An 18,359-nucleotide genomic window follows, 5' to 3' on the forward strand; every position below is an offset into this window, starting at 1 on the left:
GCTCATTACATTACCATCTACTGTGTTTGTTCTATTTAGAGCCATAAAAGCCTAGGTGTGAGGTAGGGGTGCCTAATAAGGGAAATTTCTGGATTCTGTATAAGGCTGGGAGGTGGTAAAGACTTCAGGAGAGAAACATTATCTTCTTGAATTTTTCTGATGTTCAGTTTCTGGTCTTCAGTTACACCTCAGGACCATCTGCACCACTACCACCCATATCCCACCAGTGTGTTTTGGGAGCCAGGCAGTCCCCTGTCTTGAGTTCTGTGCTGTGTTTGCAGTACCTCAACTGAGCATGTTCTTCAAGGCTAGCACAGTGCCTTTTGCTCATGACAGCTCTGTTGAAATGAATTGGTTACTTGCTTTCTTCCTCTCTCCCACCTCAAGCCCTGAATAAGCTCAGAGGGTGGAGGGTGGCAGTGGGAAGCCAGGCAGGTGATGCTGAGGGCCAGGGAAGCTTCACAAAGAGCTCAGAGGGAGCCAGTCAGTCTTAGGAGCTCAGGCCGAGAAGAAATTTCCTACACAAGGAAGTTCCAGTAGTGAAGTAAGCTAAAGAAAACTGAAGTGATGTCAAGGAAAAGAAAAAGAACAGTTTCAAGATCCAGGCTGGTCAGTAAGGAATGTGGAATGTGTCCTCTGAGCCGGCGATGAACTCTGTCCAGGCAGAGGAAGAGGAGGCTGATGGAAGGCAGACCTCAAGTTGCCCAGCACTTACCAGTCTGTGGAAGCCTCCCTCACTGGCTCATGACATGGGCAGGGAAGAAAGAAGGCTGGGTGCTGTAATGTCCAGGAGGAGTGCTCGGGGGTGAGTGGCCATGCAGATAGGAATGAAGTGCGAGGCACTTACCACCTGTGCAGAGTTGGAGACGATCAAACCCTCTGGGAGGCTCTGCAGAGTGAAATCACCAAGGAACAGAGGGAGGGGCTCATCTGCTGTGGAGGGACTGGCTTTGCACTTTGCACAGGAAGGGCATGACACAGTTCAGGGCAAAGGAATCATCACCAGATGCAAGAATGCCAAATGCAGGCTGGATAGGCCCCATGGTTTGCTCTGCTGTCCCTTCACACACCAAGGCCCCAAGGACTGGCCTTTGTTACCTGCCCTGGAATAGCCACAAAGCCCATGTGCTCAGCCCATGGGTGCTGTAACCCTTCCTGCTGAGCTCTGGAGATTGCCTAAGAAACGGGAGTGAGTTGCACTTAATGGAAGCACCCTGAGGGGCTGGAGGCTGGTGGATCAGCTCCAGACTGGAAGCCCCCTGGAGAACCAGGTCTTTTTCCCACATGCTATTTTCTGAGAGTGATACTTGTTTTAATCCATTCCTTATTTGTTGGTTTCGTGAAGTAAACAAATGCAAGTATTTTTCTAGGGTTTGAGCTGAGTATGTTGTTAACTGGTTATAATTTATCAGCCCCTTTTTGGTGAAGTACATTCCTATTGAAGAAGAAGAACTCTTATGAAATGCTTACTTGTTTTCATTCAGACTGGTTGTATCCATTTTTAAAATCAGTTTAGGGAGAAAAAATTTATTTACCCAGTGATTTGAGGTGGGCTCACATTTTAAAAAATCATAGTTATTTTAACTTTAAAAATAAAGATCTTTTGGAATGTATTGTTGATTAAAAATAATAAAGATTCTGAAATTATCTTTTCTTTAAAATGAAAACAAAGGATTTGCTAGGGTATTTCTGGTTTCATCGTAGGTCACCAGGAAGCATGCTTACATCAGGCAGTCACAGGTTCTAGGCACATAACACTTCTGTGGAGTTTGTCTTCTTTGGGAGCTGGACCTGCAGGAACTCTGGGGAACCCAGGCCATTTGTTCCATTTGAAAATAGCTAAAACATGAAGAAAAGGCAAATTCTTAACATTTTAAAAGGTTTTCTATCAAGTAATTTTAAAATTTCAAATGATGGCGTTGTATCCCATCCCTTCAGACCTGGAATCACATTTCCCCCTCAGGAAAGAAAGGGCTCTGCGGAAGCTGTGGCCTGGAAGGGGCTGCGTCTCACTTCTCTGCCCAGGAGCTGGTGAGGAAGGGTGACTAGGGGATGCCTTTCAGAAAAAAGGAGATGAGGAGATGAGCCCCCCTCCACATCTACCCCAAAGAGAGACCAGGGTTCTAGACTGACCACTTGCAGAGACGTTCACAAAGGAACTGTTGACGGCGGTGTAGGATTGGAGGGAGACCTACAGCAGCACTTCTCATCCTTGCCACTGTGGCACTGATTAGGGTGGTAGGGCTGCTGTGAACACTGGAGGACGCTGAGTAGCATCGCTAGCCTCTGCCTACATGCCAGTAGCGCTACCTCCTCCTAATTGTGACAGCCAAACATGTCTCCAGACACTGGCAGATGTACCCTGGGAGCAGTGTGCCCTCTGGCTGAGAACCATGGGTGAAGGGAAGCAGTAGTGATGCTGAGGCATCTAGAGAAGAGCAGTAGGAAGCCCTCCCCACCTTCCGGCTGAAAGGGGGAACCGGGAGAGCAGAAGTCAGGGAGGAGGGGCTGCCCCGCTGGTGGCCTAGGCATGGGGGATGCAGCCACTGCTGGAATCTTCACAACTTTCCAGGGAGGGTGCAAGAAAGAAATACTCCCAACTCCTCTCTCTTCTACTCTCCCATATACCAGTGTTCCCTTTCCATTAGGAGAATCCAGCTAGAAGCCTGGTGGCAAGGACACCTGGGTAAGGCAGTCTTTACAGATCAGCATCCTAGGGCACTGAGCAGGGTGGACAAGGGCAAAGAATGGAAAACAAAATTATCAGTCTGTTCATCCATCTGTCTGTCCGTCCATCCATTCATTCAGTACTTATGAGCAGCTTAGCAAAGTGGTCAAGAATGTAGGTGCTGGGCTGGGCGCAGTGGCTCACGCCTGTAGTCCCAGCACTTTGGGAGGCTGAGGTGGGTAGATTGCTTGAGCTCACCAGTTCAAGACCAGCCTGGGCAATATCGCGAAACCCCATCTCTACCAAAAATACAAAAATTAGCCAAGCAGGGTGGTATGCCTATAGTCCTAGCTACTTGCAAGGCTAAGGTGGGGACCAGACATGATGGCTCAAGCCTATAATCCCAGCACTTTGGGAGTCTGAGGCAGGCGGATCACAAGATCAGGAGATCAAGACCATCCTGGCTAACGGTGAAATCCCCGTCTCTACTAAAAATACAAAAAATTAGCCAGGTGTAGTGGCACACGCCTGTAGTCATAGCTACTCAGGAGGCTTAGGCGGGAGAATCACTTGAACCCAGGAGGTGGAGGTTGCAGTGAGCCGAGATCACGCCATTGCACTCCAGCCTGGCAACAGAGCAAGACTCCCATCTTAAAATAAAAAGAGAGAGGCTAAGGTGGGAAGATGGCTTGACCCAGGAGATGGAGGTTGTGGTGAACTGAGACCATGCCACTGCACTCCAGCCTGGGTGGCAGAGCCAGGAGCCAGACCGTTTCAAAAAAAAACTGTGTGTGTGTGTGTATGTGTGTGTGTTCTATGCTCTAGTCAGATACGCCTGGATTTATATATGGCCCTACCACTTGTGACCTGTATCCTATATGATCCTGAACAAGTTACTTATCTAAATCTCAGTCACCTTGAGTGTAAAATGGCAACAATAATTCTGTCTACCTATGTGACCTTATTGTTGCAATCTTGGATTTTTTTACCCCAGTGGGGAAAATACAAGTCACATGTAAATTGCATAGTATCAGACCACAATCAAGTGCTAAGTGGGTGGTATCTGGGAAGTACCCAGTGTTGCTTTTATGAACAATCCTGGGAAAGGAAAGACATGGGGTTCAGCCACAGAATGCACCCCTCAGCATCTTTGAGCGTTGTGCAGATACAGCAGAGAAAGAGGTCCCAGTGGGCTGAGAAACACCACAGGATCTGCGTTGTGTTCTGAGGGACAGGCGGGCAGGCTAAGTTAAAAGGAGGAAGAAGGAACACCAGAGCGGGGAATGGCAAGTGAATCAAAGCCAAGAGAGTTGGAGGGAGGGGAAGGCCCAGATCGCAGTAGGGGGAGACCACCGAGTAGAGGTTTGGCTGAGGGACTCAGTATTGTCTCCTGTGAAAGGATGGGGAGGGCTTGAGGCCAGCTGCCTTCCTTAGTACTATTGTATTACATAGGGGTCACAAACTCTCATGTCCACAGAGACCAGGCAAGTGAGCATGAGTGTGAAAGGGGTGCGGTGGGAGGCAGTAGGGTGCTCCCAGGCTGGAAGCAGAGCCGCCTTCTGTAGGCATGGTGACCGCCCTGCTCCAGGTAGCCATTGCCATCCTCTAATGCAGACCTAGAGATATCAGAGTCAAATTTTCTGAATTTTCAAAAGATGCTAGAAAATTGGATCTTTCTAAGAAACATCCTGTTTTTTAAGTCCATGTGAGCTGTAATAACAGTTCCTTTGACATGGCTGACGGATCCCGACAGGGGTGCAAGAGACCATTCAGTACAGTTTAGCTGACACAACTTGGCTTAGAACCCTAGCTGTGTGTGTTTGGTTGGGTCCTGCCTACAAATATACATTCTTTTTAAACAGTAGGCTCTAAGACTTAAAATAAAAAGGAGGCCAAAATGGTGGCTCACATCAGCAATCCTAGCCCCTTGGGAGGCATAGGTGAATGGATCACTTGAGCCCAGGAGTTCAAGACCAACCTGGGCCACATGGAAAAAACTTGTCTCTACAAAAAATTCAAAACTTAGCGGGGCATGGTGGTTTATGCCTATAGTTTCAGCCACCCAGGAGGCTGAGGTGGGAGGACGGCTTGAGCCTGGGAGGTTGCTGCAGTGAGCTGTGATTGTGTCACTGTGCCCTAGCCTGGGCAACAGAGTAAGACCCTGTCTCAAAAAAATAAACAAACATAAACAAAAAGGAGAAAGATGGGTCCACATGGGTCAGGTGAAGTCTGAGTTCCCCCTAGACTTAATACTATGGCCAGGTAGGGAGTGGGGGAAAGGGATGGCTGTGGACGAGGGCAGAGAGGGAGGGTGAGCCATAGTCCTGGTGCTGCACATGGCCCTGGCACTTGGCCCAGTGCATGCTGGGACTAGTGCTGCCCTTGAGAGCTCTAGCCAGCACATTTGGTTCTTCTTTGATGAAACTTTTTTAATTTTCAGATAAAGAACAGAGACTAATACCACAAACACCCATGTTCCCCATCCTAGACTTCCTACTGGGTTCTTTGAAGCTGGGAGGACCATCCCCCTCCATTCCTCAGGACACTGACCTTCCTCTGGACCATTTGTCTCCAGTAGGGGTCAGCTGGGAGCTCTGATCAGTGGTAAAGGTTGAAATGATGGCATTTGATGGCATGGACATGAATGTACTTACAGAGTGCCCTGCCTGGAATCCCAGCTCTGAGCTCTGATGGCCCTGGAAGGTGGAGAGCCCTGGCTAGTCTAGGAGTAGAGTTACCCTCTACTCCTAGAGGAGTAGGGAAGGCAGGGGACAGAGAGGCTTCTGGCAGCACCAGGAAAAGTTGAATGGCAGAGTCAGCTGAGCCAAGTTTATTTTTCATGGCTAAAGTTCAGGCTCTTGCCCTGCTGAGGGGAAATGAAGAAGACCATGGAAAAGACTAGAAATAATGAGGTTATCTGGAAACAGCCTCATGAAACCTGAGTGTATTTTTTCTCAGAAAAAAGAAAGCCCAGTAACACTCACTCCATCAAACGCTGCCTTTGCTGTCCAGTTCTCCCTTCAGTGAGTAGGCAGCTTGTCTCCTTGTGGCCCAAGCTTGGGGGTCCTCACTCCCTTCTGGTTGTGCATGTCCTCTCACCTGCCCTGCTTGGCCATGTCCCCTCTGTGAAGCCTCCTCCCCACTCCACATTTATTTTCCTTTCTGTCCCTTCATTACCCCTACTCATGATATAATTTATCTGTGTCACACACCATCTTTGACTGCTTCCTAACACTTGGGGGGGGTCAGCTTGCCTCTAACATCTCTTCACTGTCTGAGGGAAGGGAGTGGGAGGTTTTCCTCATGTTTCACACAGTCCTGTCCACACACAGGTGATCAATAAAGACTTGTGTGTAGATAAAATATCAGATTGATGGGTGAGTGGGTAGATGGGTGGTGAGTTGGTTGGATGGCAGGGCCACCCAACACCTTGGCCAGCCCCGCTAAGGCTGAGGGATTTTTCAAATGCCTGAAGGAAGATTCTCCAGACCTAGGGAGAGGGAGAATTCAACCCATCGCCATTTGCACAGCAAGTGCTGTGCTGATTGCCCTCTTTGAGATGGACTAGAAGGCAGACTTGACCAATGGCCTTAGTCTAGAAGGCATCTCCCCACAATACTTTAAAATCAGACCGTGGGCTTTTTAAAATCCATGGTCTGAAATCATTTTCAAGGTTGGCACCTGGAAAACATCTTTGACATCTTTCAGTTAGTACAGTTGAAAGCAACTTCAAAGCCTGTGACTTACCTGTCTACCTGCCTAGAAATTAATAATCACTTCCTCTAGTTGAAGAAATGAGAGGCTATGCTGGAGCCAGCACACTGCATGAGGCCTGGACCCTGGGGGGGCAGTTCCAGCCCTGGGGGGCAGGGGGACCTCTTCATGAAGGCAGAGCAGAAGCACCAGGAAATACTGGCACATAACAAGGTTTCTGATAGCTAAGCATCTGCCAGATGGAAAGCCCTGACTGGTGTGGCTGGGGCAGTAGCAAGAGGAAGGCTGTACTGCAGCATCCCTGAAGCCTCTGGTTTGCTTCCCTCCTCTGCAATCCATTGAGTTATCCATTCACAAGGATAGAAGGCACCAGATTAACCAATTCTAAATGCTGATCTGTTGCATTTCCAACATGATTCCAAATGACTGCATGTTAATCCCCTCATGCAGGCCTAACACAGACATAAGTGTGTACCAGCAAACCTCACCTCTTTGAAGCACTCCAGGAAGATTCTAGGGCATATTTCATCTTGCCCTAGCAGTGTAGCTGGTGGGAAGAACAACCTTGGAGATGATTTATTCCCCACACTAACGTCTTCCTCTCACCAACCCCCAGCTCCCACAGCTCTTGGCATCTGTACAACTCCACTGAGCACCTGATGGCCCTGCTGTTGCCTGGGTGTTTGTCTTACCTTCCCACCTAGACCACCAGCTCTTCATTCCCTTTTATGGCTGATTACTATTCTATCATATGAATTTATAACCATTTTATTTATCCATTTATCAGTTGGTGGACATTTGGGTTATTTCCACATTTTGGCTCTTATCAGCAAGGCTGCTTTGAACATTCAGGTACAAGTTTTTGTGCAGACATGTCTTTTTCTTACTCTTAGGAGTGCAGCTGTTGGGTCATAGGTTTATTCTTTTGAGGAGAACTGCAAGACTGTTTTCCAAAGTGGCTGCACCATTTTGCACTCCTACTAAAAATGTATGAGGGTTCCAGTTTCTCTACATGTTAGCCAAAACTTAACTTTTTTATTGTAGTCATCCCAGTGGATGAGAAGTGGAATATGACTGGGGTTTTGATTTGCATTTTCCTGATGGTTAATGATGCTAAGCATCTTTTCCTGTGTTAATTATTACTAAGTATTAAGAGTTCTTTATGAGCTTGTCAGATAGGATTTTTACCTATTTTCTCCCTTCCTGTGATTTGTCCTTTCATTTTCTTTTGGTGTTACTTTGAGACACAAAAGTTTTCCATTTTGACAAAGCCCATTTTTTTTAGATGAAATTTTGCTCTGTCACCCAGGCTGGAGTGTAGTGTCAGTCTCACTCACTGCAGTCTTCGCCTCCCAGATTCAGGCAGTTCTCCTGCCTCAGCCTCCCAAGTAACTGGGACTGCAGGCACATATTATCACACCTGGCTAATTTTTGTGTTTTTAGTAGAGATGGGGTTTTACCATAATGGTCAGGCTGGTCTTGAACTCCTGACATCAGGTGATCCACCTGCCCGGGCCTCTCAAAGTGCTGGGATTACAGGCTTGAGCCACTGCACCCATCCTGACAACACCCAGTTTTTCTAATGTTGCTTGTGCTTTTGATGTCATATCTAAGAAACAGTTGCCTAATTCAAGGTCATACAGATTTACTCCTGTGTTTTCTTCTATGAGTTTTCTAGTTTTAGCTCTTACATTTAGTTCTTCAATACATTTTGAGTTAGTTTTTGTATATGGTGTGAGGTAGGGGTCCAACTTCATTTTTTCACATGTGTATATCCAGTTGTCCCAGGAAAACTAGTTGAAAAGACTGTTTTTTTCCCCCCAGTTATTTTGGTACCCTTGTCAAAAATCATTTGACCATAAATGTGAGGGAGTGTTTCTGGACTCTGTCTGTTGATCTGTGTCTTTCCTTGTGCCAGTACCACACTGTCTTTATTCCTATAGCTTTGTAGTAAGTTTTGAAATCAGGAAGTATGAGTCCTCCAATTTTATTTTCTTTTTCAAGATCGTTTTGATACACAGCAGATTCTTTTTTGTTTTTTTTGTAGCAACAGAGTCTTGTGTCAAGGGAGCCTTCCACCTCAGCCTCCCAAAATTTGGGGATCACAGGCATGAGCCACTGAGCCCAGCCTCTCAGCAAATTCTTAAAACACACTTGTTGCTTGGTTGTTTGCTTTCTTGTTTCCTTGATGGACTGGCCAGCCTGTGAGAACCTAGATGGCCTGCACACTTAAGTGAAAAATTCCTCTCCCTACTCCAGCCTCCCTTCATAAGGCATTTGGCCAGGAGAGATCTAGGCAGTTCTGGCTGAGCTGTCTTAGTACAGGGCAAGGCAATAAAAAACATTTGGCAGGTTGCATCTGGTCCCTCAAGCAGGAGATCTAAATCCAACTCATCCTTCCCCAACCCTCCCCAAAACATCTCAGCGTTCCTTCTTCTTTCCTCCTTGCCTTGCAAGCTTGGAGTCTGGGTAGTTAGAGTTCTATCTAGACCCACTTCTGGCCACATCACACCAGCTTTTCCCTTGTGCCTGTCATCCCACCACTCTCCTGCCCCTTCCTAAGCATGACTCAGGGCAAAATGGAGTTTTGCTCTTGTTGCCCAGGCTGGAGTGCAATGGCACGATCTTGGCTCATCACAACCTCCACCTCCTGGGTTCAAGCAATTCTCCTGCCCCTTCCTACGCATGACTCATGGCAAAATGGGCAAAATGGTGCAGGATGGAGGTAGGGGTAGTGCAGCAGCCTGGCCTACCTGGTGGCATCTCTAGTCACCCCTATAGGTTCTTTATGGACTCAACAGAGTGTCACTTAAGCTGCAGGTTCTGATTTTGCTGATGGATGATAACATTTTCTTCTTCCCTGTTGGGCTTTCAGTCCTTGCCTTAAGGAGAACATAAAAAAAATGGTGGGAGGCCAGGTGCGGTGGCTCACACCTATAATCCCAGCACTTTGGGAGGCTGATGTGGATCACCTTTGGTCAGGAGTCCGAAACCAGCCTGGCCAACATGGAGAAACCCCAACGCTACTAAAAATATAAAATCAGCCGGGCATGGTGTCAGGCATCTGTAATCCCAGTTACTCGGGAGGCTGAGGCAGGAGAACCACTTGAACCCAGGAGGCAGAGGTTGTGGTGAGCCAAGATTGTGCCATTGTACTCCAGCCTGGGCAACAAGAGCAAAACTCTATCTCAAAAAAAAAAAAAGTGATAAACCTACCAGGTACAGCAGTTCATGCCTGTATTCCCAGCACTTTGGGAGGCCGCGGTAGGCAAATCACTTGAGCCCCAGGAGTTCAAGACCAGCCTGGACAATGTGGCAAAACCTTGTCTTTACAAAAAATACAAAAATTAGCCTGACATGGTGGCACATGCTTATACTCACAACTACTCAGGGAGGCTGAGGTGGGAGGATCATCTGAGCCTGAGGAAGTCAAGGCTGCAGTAAGCCACTACACTTCAGCCTGGGTGCCAGAATGAAACCCTGTCTCAAAAAAAAAGGATGATACAGCTAAGTCTGACTTACTCACCTCCATTGTCTCCCTGCAGGGTAGGGGCAGTCTGTGCACTGGAGATAGACTTAGCCCAGCACCACAGCTACCAGCAAACTTGGACCAGTTACCTAACCTTTATGAACACAGTTTCCTTGTTGGATAAATAGGGATACCTCTCTTATAGTATGGCAGAATGGCAGGAGCGATTAAGGATTCAGTAGGAGCAAAGCGTTCATTTTCGATAGTAACACTAGTTACTTTTCATTGAATGCTTTCTTTGTGCCAGTCTCTATGTTAGAGTTCAGATTAGATCAAATGGGATAAAGGAAGAGATCTCATGATCTCCAGCCATATACAGGGATGTCCTGAGCATCTGCTCTGTATTGAATCCTATGCGGGTCCTCATGTGTGTCTTTAATTGTTTGAGGGTTTGAAAAGGCCACCTATGCAGGGTGTGGGGGAGCATCAGGAAGAGTAGCTAATGGATGCTGGGCTTAATAACTAGGTGATGGGTTGATCTGTGCAGCAAACCACCATGGCACATGCTTACCTGTGTAACAAGCCTGCATGTCCTGCACATGTACCCCAGAACTTAAAAGTTGAAGGGGCCAGGCACGGTGGCTCAGAACTGTAATCCCGGCACTTTGGAAGGCTGAGGCAGGCAGATCACTTGAGGTCAGGAGTTTGAGACCAGCCTGGCCAATGTGGTGAAACCCTGTCTCTACTAAAAATAGAAAAATTAGCTGAGCAGGTTAAAAAAAAAAATTATCTGCGTGTGGTGGCACATACCTGTAGCCCCAGCTATTTGGGGACTAAGGCAGAACTACTTGAACCCAGGAGGTGGAGGTTGCAGTGAGCCAGTGTGACGCCACTGTACTCCAGCCTGGATGACAGAGACTCTGTCGGGATGGGGGTGGGGGAGAAAAAGGCCGCTTAATTGTATCCCCTCCCCATACAGATTCTCAGCCAACTGAGAACTGCACAAAGGAGTAAGGTAGAGGTGAAAGGAGATCGGATTGTAGGTAGAAGCCCAGCCAACACGTCTCAGACTTACAGCCAGAATGCACCTTCACCCCCTCCTCTTTTCTGTTTCCTGATTTAAATCTGGGTTCCAGGCTGCAGATCAAGGAGCTTGGGGAATGGGGACACTAAAGGCCAGGTGTCCTGGGGGACTTACCTGGGGCTCTGAAGATGGTGAGATTAGTTCTTTCAGCTGTTTACACGCAACTAGGCTCTGCTGTGTGACCTATGAATAGTCCTGGTCCTACTGCAGGGTCACTAACTCCCCTGATCCCACCATCAAAACCTCTGGAATATTGATACCAGTTCTCCAAATCTGTGCTTTGCACGCACCATGAAACTTGTTGCTAACTAATTTCTTGATGTGTACAAGTGGGTGATGTCATACCAACCCATAGGATGCTGGAAAGACTGGGGAGAAAACCCTTGATCAGGACCTGGCACTCACTAGGACCTCAGTGGGGCTATCCTGGTAACTCTGGGGGGCGGGGAACTCAGCCTGCTCTTCCATTCCCTCAGTTGTCTGCCTATGTGCCAAGCAAGTGTCTTTGGGGGCTTATGGTCAGGGTAAGTCTGTGTGCTAAAGTTAGAGGTGTGGATCTGGGACAGATCAGGGCTCAACAGAAGTGCATGCATCACTGAAAGGCGTTGGTGCAGGATGGGTCTACCAAAGTCCATTGTCTGTGCAGTGGGCTTTAAGGCCCGTGTTTCAGACATCCTCCAGGCCTGGGGTGGGAGGGGCAGAGTTGTTAGGGGAAGTGGCAACACCCCTGAGCCTCCCTCCAAACCCATATTTAGGATTGTCTAAGGTCAAATGGTGAAATGAGCAATGGTTTCCCCAAGGCTCCCTGCTTCCTCTTTCTGCACCCATTGCCCTCTTTCAGTGCCCTTCCCCCAGGCATCCTAGAAGACAAGGGTCCAAAAAGCAAAAAACTCCAAGACAGAGCAGCAAAATAGGAGCCTAATGCAGCCCACACCTGCTTTTTACAGCCTGTGAGCTATCAATGATTTTTACATTTTTAATTGGTTGAAAACAATCAAAATAATATTTTGTGACACATGAAATTCAGATCTCCGTGTCCATAAATGAAGTTTTATTGGAACACAGCCACAACCTGTTTACAAATTGTCTTTGGCTGCTTTCAGCAGAGTTGAGGAGGTGTGGGCCTACAAAGTCTAAAATATTGACTCTCCGGCCCTTTAAGGAAAAGCTCGCCGATGCCCTGCTCTAGGATGTCTTGTGCCCAGGAGATCTGCTTTCCAAGGAAAGGGCAAACCAGTCAAATCCCGGCAGGTGTGCAGAGGAAACACCGGCTGGGGAAGCTTCCCTGATCCTCCCAGTGACACTGGAGGAGCCAACGGGAGATAACTCTCTAGTCCTGCAGGTGGGACTACTGCTCTCCACACTACGTTACGGGGGCATGGGAACAGTGGGTTCGGCCCTGCTCATTTCGGCAGTATAGATCGCAGGATTCAGAAGGTGATTAATAGTCTTCCCTGCTGTGCTGGTGGCAGAAATCTTACCTGAGGCCCTTCGTGTTCCCAGGGTCCTGCAGGCTGCCCTGGGTTGGCCCTGTGCGGTACATTCATTGCTCACCTTTCTCCTGTCTCTGCAGAATTTTCCTTCTGCCAGGTGGATGCCTCCATCGCTCTGGGCCTGGCCCTGGCTGTCCTGTGTGATCTGCTCCAGCAGTGGGATGAGCTGGCCCTTGGAGTGCCCATCATGCTGGGATGGCTGCTGGGAGAGAGTGACGACCTCGTGGTCTGTGTAGAGAGCATGCATCAGGTGATGTCAAGGTGTCAGGGAGTGGGGGGTAGGGTTGGCGTATCCTAAACCTGCTGGATGCAGCACCTACAGCCTCAGCTGGTGAAGGTGGGTTTCTGCATGCTTAGAGCAGGAACCACTAGGAAAGACACCCACTGGGTTCCGCTGCAGGCACATAGACTCTCTCAGGCTGACTTCTGGGGTGCTGATGGTCAGCCTCCAGATTAGTCAGGGGAGAGAACTCAGAAGCCCCTGGATGCAGTTTCGTTATGGAGACTGCTTGTTTAGTATTGGAGTTAGCCTGGAACTTCCCAGTCGGGTCTGAGGGTGAAGCATTTTCAGAGAATTAGGACCTTTGCTGGGAACTTCCTATTTGAAGAAAATTATTAGCCCCATCCAAGGTGGGTGCAGTCACAGATAGGGAAACTGAGGATGAAGACAGGCAGCAAAAGCATCCTGAGAACTAAAGTTCATCGCCACCAGCATCTGACTGAGCTGGCCTATTTGACATCCCCAGCAGGCCAAGGGTTCAAAAAGCATTGTCCCTGTTTATGAGAAATTTGGAGACATGATAAACAGTCTGATAAAATGACCTTGAGAATTGCAGTGTTGGCCGGGCGCGGTGGCTTACACCTATAATCCCAGCACTTTGGGAGGCCGAGGTGGGTGGATCACAAGGTCAAGAGATCGAGACCATCCTGATGAACAAGGTGAAACTCCGTTTCTACTAAAATATATACAAAAATTAGCTGGACATGGTGGTACGTGCCTGGAGTCCCAGCTACTTGGGAAGCTGAGGCAGGAGAATTGCTTGAACCCAGGAGGCAGAGGTTGCGGTGAGCCGAGATCGTGCCATTGCACTCCAGTCTGGGTGACAACAGCGAAACTCCATCTCAAAAAAAAAAAAAGAGAGAGAATCGCAGTGTTATAAGAACAGGACACAGCCTAGTGTCCTGTGTGTGGTGATTCCTTCCTCTCTGGCCTGCTGCAGAGATTACCTTTCCTCCCTCCTCTCCAATTTCCAGCTGCCCCTTAAGCTCTAGGGCCCACTCCCTTGTTAAAGTCTCATTTCAGCATCAGTCCCCCAAAGTTATCCTGAATTTGAACCACAAACACATCTTTATCCAAGGTCATGTTAAGTCTGGGGAAAAAATTCCTCTCTGGTGGAGAAATACAGTGAGTGAAAATAGAAGGTGACCTTCAAGGCTGCGAGTGGTGTGTGTACATGGGTGTTGACAGGCAAGAGTGTGCCCTCTGTCAGGTGGGGGAGGGGACCCCCGCCTGCATCTGGCAGGGCACTGCTTGGTCTGGACTGGGGCTTGTCATCATTCCCTGTAAGACTGAATTTCAGCGTTTTCATCTGATTTAGGTGGAAGAAGACTACCTGTTTGAAAAAGAAGCAGTCAACTTTTGGGCTGAGACCCTGATCTTTGTGAAATACCTCTGCAAGCACCTCTTCTCTCTCCTCTCCACGTCTGGCTGGCGTCCCCCAAGCCCTGAGTTGCTCTGTCACCTTCAAAGGATGGTGTCAGAGCAGTGCCACCTCCTGTCTCAGCTCTTCAGAGAGCTTCCACCAGCAGCTGAGTTTGTGAAGACAGTAGAATTTACAAGACTCTGCATTCAAAAGGAAAGGACTTCGGCTTGCTTGAGGCTGCTGGCCTTTCTGGAAGGAAAGGAAGGGGAAGACACACTAGTTCTCAGTGTTTTGGACTCTCCTGCAGAAGTGAGGCAGTTAACTCTTTCAAAAACAGAAGCAGCATGTTGAAGAAAGAAAATTGGGGGGACTGGATTGGGCCTATGTGTGGATTATTCCTCCACTAAATCTGCAGGAAACATGTTGAATGTAAATTGAAAAAATGTTATCCCCTTCATGCCTCCCCTACTTCTGTGAGTCCAGCTTTCTGTCGCTTCTTACAGAGAAACTTTTCTTCAGTTTACTCATTCAGGGAAGCCCATTTTATTGCTACTGTAGGAAGTGAGGCGACTCATGTGCAGATTTACTCTGTCCCCAGCCCCTGCAGGCCTGAATGAGCCTTTTTCATCCCCCAGGCCTCCAATGTCCTGCCATAGCTGCCCCGCATTCTCTGTGAAGGGACTACATTTTAGCACACACATGATGCCTCCCCCCTCCCCTTTTCTGGCTCTATTTAGGGGATGGATTAGTTGGCAAACAGCCCTTTTGGTCAGATTTATAAATTTTGTTCCATTTTAGCAAAGCAGAAACATGTTCCAAATGTGGATCCTGGGAGAATTCAGGATCAACCTTATACAAATAATTTATTTTTATTGTCTGTATGTGTAAGTCCTGCAGTGACCTACACATTCCATCCTCATTATTAAAAGAGCCATTGAGAGCTCCCCCTAGCCCCAAAAAGTATGCTAGTGCTAGGAAACCTGATTTTGCTACCCAGTGAAAGTCTATCCATGCTCTCAGCTGTGAGGAGCCTGGGGAAAGGACAGCCAGAGAAAATGACTCATTCCATGTCTACATTGTTTACTTATCATTTGCTTGGTGGCAGTAACAAGATTCTCACTTAAGATGCCATTAAACACATTTATCCTTTGCAGTGATTAAATCTAGAAACCTTAATGTTTCTGCCTTTTCAAGCCCAGCCCAGCCCTTTTCCTAACACACCCAGCAGGTGGCGCTCTTGCATACGTTTTGCTGCTGGTCCAGTTTTTCATTGGCTCACCATTTTTAATTTATAGTTTCAGAATAAGCGTTACCCAGAATAACTCAGAATAAGTTATCTTGAGAATCACAGTTTGGATGGGTCGTAGCCTCATCCACATTCATTTTCCATCCTACTGATCTGAAAAAAAAACCATTTCAATCATAATATATAAAGTTGCTCCAGATTTTAGAGTCTGTAAAAAAAATTTCCAATACTCAGGTGAATGATAACATAGAGTAATTTCATTGACATTTCAGAGTCTGAAGGGGCAGGTTAGAGAGAGTTTACGATCATTTCCTACTGCAGAAAAGTTCATATTTCAAATGTAATTCATCTCTTTTTGAGAGAAAACCATCTAACACTAAAAACGCAGTTTGTAAGCCAGGAATGGTGGTGCACACTTGTAATCTCAGCTACTCAGGAGGCTGAGGTGGGAGGATCGCCCAGGAGTTCATGCCTGTGAAATGCCACTACACTCCAGCCTAACACAGAAAAACCCCTTCACTAAAAGAAAGAGGAATTTAAGAACAAAAAAGCAGCCGTACTGGAAGTATAGGAAAAGGGCTTTGGTGGAAGAGACAGGAAGGCAGCTCAGTGTCCAAAGTTTTGTCCTAAACAGAAGAGGAAATTCCCTGGGTGGCTTTGCAACCACTTGGCCCCAAATTTGGTTTTTGTGATCCTGAACTAATTACCTAGTTAGGCAGCTGTGTAGCCCACACCTGATGGAAAGTTGCCAACCTAACACTTACTGTTCTAAGACCTGGCTGGTGAGAAGTCAGAGACTTGGTGGCATAAATGTGGTGATAACCACAGGAGAATAGGAGAATTATGGAACTGGCCCAACAAATCCCAGCACATTGGAAATGGCCAGCACTTCTTGTTTCTCCATTTAAAATGAAATAAAAGCAGCTACATCATGAATTTTATACTAGCAGGTACTCTGTACACAAGCATGTCCCATAACACGTCCACATACTACCTCCAGAATCCTACCTCATCCACAAAGTCACCGGTGTTCTCACAGCTGTTGACTGGGACTCACCCCAGATTTGGACATTGATTCAAACAGATGCTTCACTGGTTCTGTATCTGAAATCTTGTTACTAACCTAATGGAAGTGCCTAGGGAAGTGGCTGTTTCACACCATTTGGTGAGATGTTTGGGGTCATCTCGCCAGAGAACAAACCAGACCACAGTTGCCAGGTCTGTCAAGGGGCCAGTGTAAGGTAGGCGCTAAAAGTGAAACTGGTACTCTCGGTGCTGAGTCCTAAGGTTCAGGATTTGGGTGCCCCCAGAGCTCTGCACTCATGACTGGCTCCATCCATCTGGCCATAGTTCAAAAGCCTGGCTTTCTCCACCTCTATGCATTGTCAATTTGGTTTAATACATAAAGATGGTTTAGTCCTTGTTTGTCTTTTAAACACCTTCACAGACACCATTTGCACTTTCACAGGCGTGAGAGATGAGTCAAGCAGGAATATGATCTTCGTTTGACAAGAAACCCAAGTACCAAAGAGATGATGCGATGTGCGTAAGACCACATGATTTCTAAGGGGCAGGGCCTGAACTCCAGCCCAGCATTCCTGATCCTTACCCTGGACTCTGGCTCCCTGGGCCGTCAGGGGAGTACAGTAATGGGAAATGCAGGCTAAACTCCAGGGACTCGAATCTCTGAGTCGCAGGCCTAGTTCTTTCCCTATAGGGTCCTGGACCTTCCAACTTCAGGCCCAAGCTTTTTGGCAACCTGTATGAACGCGAAGCGATAAGTGTCCTAGACCAGACTCCAGATCTTTCTGAGTGGGGCTGTCAGCGGCTTTAGCCTCACCGGGCACTAGATGGGGGTGTCTGCTCTATACCCGGACGAGGGCGGGGCGCCCGCTGGCAAAGCGCATTTTCCAGCGCAAGCTGTTGGGGTGTGGGGCTGGCGAAATAGGGAAAACAGAGGGGGGCGCGCCCACCATCTGCGTCCATGCAGCCCCCCAGGACCCTGCAGCCCTCATCCAGCGAAGGCTGGACGCGGCGCCCCCACGGCCGAGGAGGGAAGAGGCTGGGAGGGCGCAACAGGCCCAGGCTATGCCGGGCGGGGAGCTTCGGCGGGCAGCTGCACCCCCAGCCCTGGAGGGCCGGGGAAGGCCGAGCCGACCAGCAGACGGAAAGGGTGGTGCTAAGTCGCCTCCATGCCCGCGCGCTCTCCCGGCTCTTCCTCCTGTCCTCGGAGTCAGCTCCCCCGCCCGGGACGCCCCGCGCCACTCCGCGCCTTTGGCCCTGGCTCAAGGTCTTGTGATGTGATTAGCAAAGCCAGCGCCTTGTCCTCAGACACTCAGCCCAGCCCGTCAGGCCCCGGCGCTCAAGCCCTGTTTACTGAGCCTGGGCGGGGAGAGGGCGGAGAAACGAGCCCGGGCTCCTCGGGCGAGACTGCCGCGGCGGCCGCCCGCGTGGCTGTCCCCACCCCCACCGCGACTCCACGTGCAGTCGGGCTGGAGCCGCCACTGATGGACTGCAGGCCCCGAGCCCTCGCCTCCTGGCCGGAGCACCCTTTGCAAACACGCCGGGCTGCGCGGACGGTTGCGATATTCTGGCATTTTGCAATTCCCGCGCCTAGCACAAAAGCGAAGGTGGGAGCTAAAAGCTCCACAGGTCCGCCTCGGAGAACAGGGAAGGGAAAGACACATCCGGGGCTGCAGAATCCCGGCCACGCTAAACGCACCGGGGCTCTCCAACCGCTCAGCCCCCGAAGAGGAGAGCCGTGCCTTCCCGCCGCCACCCGGCGGCACCCACTGGGACCAAGCGCTGCACGCTGCTCCGGCCGCCGGCCCCGCCCCGAGGCCTCCCACCCCCTCCCCCAGAGGAAAAAAAATTGGCGGCGACCAATGGGAGGCCGAGAGGCGCCTGACGTCCACCAGCCGGCGGGCGGCGTTGCCTGGAGACCCCGGCGGGGGCTGCGTTCTGTCCCCTCCCCCGGCGTGCCCGCCCAGCGGCAGCCGCAGTTCCCCGGGCTCTATATAGGACGCGCGCTTGCGGGCCGCC

General features: G+C 49.1%; 1 protein-coding gene and 1 long non-coding RNA gene across 5 annotated transcripts in view; one reads left to right on the top strand and one right to left on the bottom strand.

Annotated features, from left to right (window-relative positions):
* The window catches only part of THADA (THADA armadillo repeat containing), a 361,249-nt gene extending 344,996 nt beyond the window's left edge, over positions 1-16,253 (top strand). For all 4 annotated transcript variants that reach the window (XM_035272684.3, XM_035272683.3, XM_035272686.3 and 1 more), the window contains 2 exons: positions 12,509-12,678; positions 14,027-16,253. In XM_035272684.3, coding sequence (XP_035128575.3) covers positions 12,509-12,678; positions 14,027-14,422 — 566 coding nt within the window. In that variant the 3' untranslated portion in view covers positions 14,423-16,253. The remainder of the gene's footprint in view (positions 1-12,508; positions 12,679-14,026) is intronic.
* LOC128929637 (uncharacterized) lies at positions 1,512-14,152 on the bottom strand. Its single transcript, XR_013526639.1, has 4 exons — positions 14,099-14,152; positions 13,427-13,549; positions 12,490-12,656; positions 1,512-1,839 (listed from the first exon to the last, which is right to left on the bottom strand). It is a non-coding gene; the product is annotated as an uncharacterized LOC128929637 (long non-coding RNA).
* Positions 16,254-18,359: the final 2,106 nt, after the last annotated feature.

This window comes from Callithrix jacchus, chromosome 14 (assembly GCF_049354715.1).
Source record: "Callithrix jacchus isolate 240 chromosome 14, calJac240_pri, whole genome shotgun sequence".
Lineage (NCBI taxonomy): Eukaryota > Metazoa > Chordata > Mammalia > Primates > Cebidae > Callithrix > Callithrix jacchus.